Source organism: Mandrillus leucophaeus, unplaced genomic scaffold (genome assembly GCF_000951045.1).
Source record: "Mandrillus leucophaeus isolate KB7577 unplaced genomic scaffold, Mleu.le_1.0 Scaffold427, whole genome shotgun sequence".
Lineage (NCBI taxonomy): Eukaryota > Metazoa > Chordata > Mammalia > Primates > Cercopithecidae > Mandrillus > Mandrillus leucophaeus.
In genome coordinates this window covers 1,223,774-1,231,181 of record NW_012104554.1, presented here as the reverse complement: position 1 = coordinate 1,231,181, position 7,408 = coordinate 1,223,774, and the positions used below count along the sequence as shown (strand labels likewise).

General features: G+C 39.4%; 1 protein-coding gene across 5 annotated transcripts in view; it reads left to right on the top strand.

Moving 5' to 3' along the window:
- MRPL42 (mitochondrial ribosomal protein L42) overlaps positions 1 to 7,408 on the top strand; it is a 37,032-nt gene that overhangs the window by 7,757 nt on the left and 21,867 nt on the right. For 4 of the 5 annotated variants that reach the window (XM_011993171.1, XM_011993168.1, XM_011993170.1 and 1 more), the window contains 2 exons: positions 563 to 626; positions 2,948 to 3,032. In XM_011993171.1, the coding sequence (XP_011848561.1) occupies positions 563 to 626; positions 2,948 to 3,032 (149 nt within the window). The remainder of the gene's footprint in view (positions 1 to 562; positions 627 to 2,947; positions 3,033 to 7,408) is intronic. The other variant, XM_011993172.1, reaches the window with a different exon arrangement.

The window sequence follows — 7,408 nt, the reverse complement described above, 5'->3', positions numbered from 1 at the left end:
GAACTCCTTGACCTTAGGTGATCTGCCCGCCTTGGTCTCCCAAAGTGTTGGGATTACAGGCATGAGCCACTGCACCTCGCCCCAAATACTTTAAGTTCTTTCTTGGAAAGGCTGGAGTACCCAAATACTTTTAATTTTTATTTTACCTGGAGTCCTTGCACCTGTTACTCCCTCTGCTAGAAACATTGTTTTTATCTCTTATCAATTCTTATTTTCTCATTCTTTGGAGCACCTTGGACATCACCTCCACTGAAAAGGCTTTCTTGAACCTGCACAATTTGTTTGGTAGCCTTTCTGTGTGACCCATCTTTGCCGGTGTTTACCAGTCCTAACAGTGCTTATCCTCTATGTTGTAATTGTTGTCTGTCTCTCTCACAAGCAGACTATACCCTTTTGAGGGTTGGGACTGAGTTTTCTTTGTTGTTGAATCTCTAGCCCCTAGCACAGGCCTGTTTCATAGTAAACAGTAAATGTTGGTTGAATGAGTAAAACTAGCTTTAAATTTATGGAGAAAATGTGCTCAAATTAACTAAATCTATTTTACTGTTTGGGGTTTTTGCAGATGGAGCTTTATATTGTGTTTGTCATAAATCTACGTATTCTCCTCTACCAGATGACTATAATTGGTATGTATTAAAATTCAATTGAAAAAATAATAGTCTTAGCTATATCTGAAATAATTTAATTTTATTTCTTGTTTTGATGTCTTATGCTTTCGTTTCTCATTATTCTTTCCTTAATTTTGTTTTTAAAAATTGTTTTAATGATTTTATTTACCCAGTATCTGAGCTTATAAACATTTTAAATAAAAATTATTATCATTGTGTTTCATTGAATATTTAATTTGTTGTAAGACAGACATGCTGTTTAGAACTGCCGTCCTTTCTAAAGCATGCTTTAGCTTTTTGGAAAAGTTAATTCGTTTTTATAGGGTTCATATCTGTTAGCTTAAGCTATTATTTATCTTTTCTTTTGTTTGATATTGAATAATCCTAAATTACACATACTTAATTTAACCACCATTCATTTGGTACTTATTCAATTTAGTCACTATGATAAGAACTAGGAATAACATATGACATTGTCTTTTTCCTCTACAGCAGAGTCTGATATGCAGAAACTGCAACGTATTTTCTTAATCTGTGTTGTTTTTATTACAAAATGATAATAAAAATATTTTTTCTTCTCTCTCGACACTAGTTTTATTTTTATTTTGTTTTCGAGATGGGGTCTTGTTCTGTCGCCCAGGCTAGAGAGCAGTGGTGTGATCTTGGCTCACTGCAACCTCCACCTCCCATGTTCAGGCGATTTTCCAGCCTCAGCCTCCTGAGTAGCTGAGACTATAGGCGCGTGCCACCACGCCTGGCTAATTTTTGTATTTTTAGTAGAGATGGGGTTTCACCATGTTAGCCAGGCTGGTCTCAAAGTCCTTACCTCAGGTAATCTGCCCACCTGGGCCTCCCAAAATGCTGGAATTACAGGCATGAGGCACTGCAACTGACCTTTTATTTTTTTGAGACAGGTTCTCACTTTGTCACCCAGGCTGGAATGCAGTGGCGCTGTCTCAGCTCACTGGAGCCTCAACTTGCGAGGTTCAAGTAATCCTCTTGCCTCAGCCCCCAAGCGGCTGGGACTACAGGTGTGTGCCACCACACCCAGCTAATTCTGTATTTTTTATAGAAACGGGGTTTCAGCATGTTGCCCAGGCTGATCTTAAACTCCTGAGCTCAAGCGATCTGCCTCCCTCGGCCTTCCAGCATGCAAGGATTACAGGTGTGAGCCATCATGGTTGGCCTTTTAGTTTTATTTTTGAGACAGGGTCTCACTTTGTCGCCCAGACTGGAGTTCAGTGACGCTATGTCAGCTCACTGCAGCCTCAACCTCCCGGATTCAAGCTATCCTCCTGCCTCAGCGCCCCCAAGTAACTGGAACTGTAGGTGTGTACCACCACACCTGGCTAATTTTTTTTATTTTTTGTAGAGACAGGATTTTGCCATGTTACCCAGGCTGGTCTCAAACTCCTGAGCTTAAGTGATCCTCCCGCCTTGGCCTCCCAAAGTGTAAGGATTACAGATGTGAGCTACCACACCTGGCCTTGACACTAATTGTTCATCTAATGAGTACTATGATAGCGATGAAACTGGAGTAGGTAACATTTTTTGAACCTGGAAAGATTGAGTCATATGCGTGTTTTGCATTATATAAAACTACCTTCTCATGAAGAAATCATTTGACAGATTAAATGTTCATTGTAGCCATGTTATAGTATTCAATCTTGTAACCATGGTGAAACAATCTAATACCTATTCTCTGTTACCTACAAATTATTTTGTTGTGGTATTTAAGCTGACATATTCTGTGGGATGGTCTTCAGTTGTCTCCTGTGTTTTGGGTACCAGGTTTGCCAATCCAGTGATGTAGTATCTTCTCTTCAGCAATTTGTGATTAATTAATTTTAGCTTTTTTTTTTTTTTTTTTTTTTTTTTTTTTTTGAGATGGAGTCTCATTCTGTTGCCCAGGCTGGAGTGCAGTGGCATGATCTTGACTCACTGCAGCCTCCGCCTCCTGGGTTCAAGTGATTCTCCTGCCTCAGCCTCCTGCGTAGCTGGGAGTACAGGTATGTGCCACTACACTTGGCTAATATTTGTATTTTTAGTAGAATCGGGGTTTTGCTAGACTGGTCTTGAACTCCTGACCTCAAGCAATCTGCCCACCTCGGCCTTACAAAGTGCTGGGATTACAGGCATGAGCCACCATGCTGGGCCCAGAATGATTATTCTTAAAGCTAAAATTAGGCCGGGCACTAATTTTAGCTTTAACCTGGAGTGCCCATTGCACTCCAGCCTGGGTGACACAGTGAGATTCCATCTCAAAAAAAAAAAAAAAAAAGAATAATCATTTTGCCTTGAATACAGTATAACTTTATTTCTAAAACATTCTTTTTTAGCAACGTAGAGCTTGCTCTGACTTCTGATGGCAGGACAATAGTATGCTACCACCCTTCTGTGGACATTCCATATGAACACACAAAAGTATGTATGAGAAAATGTCTTGTAGTTTTTAATTTGCTGTTAGAAATGTTTGTACTTTATAGTATCCAAAAAGAAGGGAGTCGTCTGATTTTCCTTGCTTTAGATTTTCTTTTGGCTTTTTAATTTTACTATTTTGATTTTTCTCTTATTTATTTTTCATCTGCTTTCTTTACAGTCTTTTGTTTTTTTCAGAATACAAAGTGAACCATTTAAACACAATTATGGCTTCAGTTTTCTGGTCTAAAAGATTTGGTAGATTTCTGGTTAAAGATCAAATACATCTAATATAAAATTATAAAATGCATTGTCCCATACTGCCCCATATTATAATCTAGAAAATTATGAAAAAGTTGTATTTTAGAGTGCTGTTACAAATAAAAGTTATATTTTAGAGTGCTGGGATTACAACTACTTTTTTACTGTTGGTTCTGATGGTTTTTTTTTTTTTAACATTTGGTGAATTTTTTTAATTTTTATTTTTTAATGGGACAACATAGGTATGTATTTTGAATGACTCAGTTAGATTTCTTTCCCTATTTTTTTAAAAAATCAAGTACTAGACAGAAGAGGATTTTGTATTGTTTTTAATATAATTTATTTTTAGTTTGACCCAAGTCTTTTTTTTAGTTTTGTATTTGAAATGCTTTTTCCTATTTCTTTAAGCCTCCTTCTACTAGGTAATGTTTGATTTGCTTTTTTTTTTTTTTGAGACAGGGTCTCACTCTGTCGCCCAGGCAGGAGTGCAGTGGCGTGATCCGGCTCACTGCAACCTCCACCTCCTGGGTTCAAGCTATTCTCCTGTCTCAGCCTCCCAAGTACCTGGGACTACAGGCACCTGCCACTACGCCCGGCTAATTTTTTAATTTTTTTAAATTTTTGTATTTTTAGTAGAGATGGCGTTTCACCATGTTGCCCAGACTGATCTCAAACTCCCAAGCTCAGGTGATCTGCCTGCCTCGGCCTCCCAAAGTGCTGGGATTACAGGCATGAGCCACTGTGCCCAGCCTTGACTTGCTTTTTGAGGAGAAAATAATTAGATGGTTTAGGTCATCACATGATGTATTTAGTGGTACTTATTTTAAAAAATCATCATTAAGGTCAGGGTGCTGGTTGATTTGACAAATAATTTCTTTCTTTTTTTTTTTTTTTTGAGACCGAGTCTTGCTCTGTTGCCCAGGCTGGAGTGCAATGGCGCGATCTCGGCTCACAGCAGCCTCTGCCTCCTGGGTTCAAGCGATTCTTCTGTCTCAGCCTCCTTAGTAACTGGGACTACAGGCGTGCCCCACCACACCCGGCTAATTTTTGTATTTTTAGTAGAGACAGGGTTTCACCATGTTGGGCAGGATGGTCTCAATCTCTTGACCTCATAATCTGCCTGCCTCAGCCTCCCACAGCGCTGGGATTACAGGCATGAGCCACCGCGCCTGACCAACAAATAATTTCTATATTCCTTTTTAAACTCACCATTTTGTCTCCCTACTTTGTTAGGAAACAAAAGCCAGGTATCATAGGTACTAATCCAGTGCCTCTTTTGTATCACTTAGTTGGGCAACGTTGAGAAAAATAGGCCTACATCACTGAGTTTTGGCCTGTAAACCCTCCAGGTCACACTATGTTGTGCCTTTGTCCATTGTTATTTTGTTGAATATCTTCGGTTTATTTGCCCTGTTTTAGCAATTATACTAAGAATGCCAGGTCATTTCACATCTTCCAGACTCTTATCCCCATATGGCTCTTTATATCTCTGAATCTGACCGTCCTCAACTGTCAAAACTTTCCCACTGTACTTGTAGAACTTACCACCCTTGACAAAATCTCTTACAACCTTAACCTATTCCAGAATGTTGCTTCACCTTCTGACTCTAATAGAAACCTGCCTGTACCCTGGAGACATTACTTCCTCAGCAGTTCTTTTAAGTAGTTGCTGTTTTCTCTCTCATACTCTTTTACCACTGAGTCTAAAGATGGGGAAGGTATCCCTGTAGCTCCTCATTGTCAAATCTAGATAATTTCTCTTCCTTCCTAACAATTTCTGGCTTTGTAGCTTGTATCATCCAACTACATCATTTACTATCTTTTTTTGTTGCTGTTATCTACCAACTGCCAGGTTATTTCTCCTCCTCTACCACTCTGCACTTCCTTGAATTTTCTAAGCTTGCTGTCACACTTTCTCCAATACTGTTTTACCCTCATTCTTTGTTACTTCAATATCCATGTAGATGATCTAATACTGTGGTGTCTCACTTCTTGATCTCTCACTACATCAGCCACCCATTTCCATGGGAGGATTCCCTAGAGATATTCTAATTACCAATAATTGCTACTCCTCTTTTCCAATCTAAATTTTAAGAAATCCAATCGTTAACTACCAGTCTCTCTTGGTCTCCCAGCTCCAAGAATTATTCATTCCCTCTTTGTAACCTACATCCATTGATCCAACCACTTTTTCACAGTCCCTCATGTATCTCATACATTCTCACTCCCTCCTTACCCAGCACAGATTCGTATCATGGTTTATCATTATCATCATTCCTCTGTATACATGCCCACCTCCCCTGCATCCTCTTTCTTTCTTGTATTTCCCTTGTTCTGACAATTATCTTCTCTGCCACATCATCAATATTCATCTCTAGTTTAGGTAAGTAATCACTCCTACAAGTTTTCAAGTAAATCACTCCACTGCCACCATACTGACCACAACCGCAGCTGTTTTTCAACTGTATTAGGCGAGCTCCCCACTCAGAGCTTTTGTATTTCCTGCTTCCTTTGCCTGGAATGCTTTTACCTCATAGTTTACTCCCTTTCCTTAAGGTCTTTTTCCTTATCTGTTACCTTGTGTGGCCTTCCTTGGCTACTGCATTTCAAGTTGTACCTTTGCTCCTGTACTCCTTGTTGTCCTTTGATTTACTTTTCTCAGTAGCATTTATTATTTCTAGCATACTGAATGTTTTCTGGCTGTCTCCCATCACTAAAATGTAAGCTCGATGAGGACAGGGCCTTGTATGTTTTTTTCCCGTGCTTGGTCTTCAGCACCTGGAATAACACTTTGAACTTGAACTTGGTAGGTGCACAATAAATATTTTTCTATTAAGTGAATGAAATTGTTCCTTCCTCTTCATGCTTAAGGGTTTTATGTTTTAGGGCTAAGAGACATTCACATGAGAAAGCAGGAAAGTTTTTTGTTTGTCAAGCAATAAATTGTAGATTGGGCTGCAAAATAAGAAACATTCTTGAGAACATGTTACTATTAGAATAATAGTAACATGGGCTCAAGCAATCCTCCCACTTTAGCCTCCTGAGTAGCTGGGACTATAGAGGCACACACCACCATGCCCAGCTAATTTTTACAATTTTTGTAGACAGGGTCTCACTATGTTGTCCAAACCGATATGGAATTCCTGGACCCAAGCAGTCCTCACCTTGGCTTCCCAAAGTGCTGGGCTTACAGGCGTGAGCCACTGTACCTTGCCCAATCTGGTTGTTTTTTTTTTTTTTTGAGACAGAGTCTCTGTCAACCAGGCTAGAATGCAGTAGTGTGATCTTGTCTCATTGCAACCTCCATGCCTCCCCAGGTTCAAGGGATTCTTATGCCTCAGCCACCCAAATAGCTGGGATTACAGGCACTCGTGACCACGCCCAGCTAATTCTTGTGTTTTTACTGGAGAGGGGGTTTTGCCATTGTTGGCCAGGCTGGTCTCTAACTCCTGGCCTCAAGTGATCTACCTGCCTTGGCCTCCCAGAGTGCTGGGATTACAGGCATGAGCCACCATACCTGGCCCCATTCTGGTCTTTTTGACAAAGCTCTGACTTGGCTCCCTTTCTACTTTTCACTGATATCTTTGTTACTTTGCATTTCTGTAGTGCAGTCATGCATTGCTTACTGATGGGGATATGTTCTGAGAAATGCATCATTAGGCAATTTCATTGTTATGTGAACATCATAGAGTGTTACTTATGCAAACCTAGATGGTGTAGGCTACTACACATCCAGACATTATGGTATAGCCTATTGCTCCCAGGCTACAAATGTATACAACATATTACTGTAGTGAATACTATAGGCAGTTGTAACACAATGGTAAATATTTATGTATCTAAACATATTTAAACATAGAAAAGGCACAGTAAAAATGTGATATAAAAGATAAAATGTAATACACCTGTATAGGGTACTTAGCCAAAAATGGAGCTTACAGGACTGGAAGTTGCCCTGGGTGAGTCAGTGAGTGTGAAGGCCTAGTACATTATTGTACACTGCTGTATACTTTATAAACAAACACTATATGTTTAGGCTACACTAAATTTTTAAAAAAATATTTTTCTTTCTTTAATAATAAATTAACCTTAGGTTACTGTCACTTTTAAACTTGATAAAC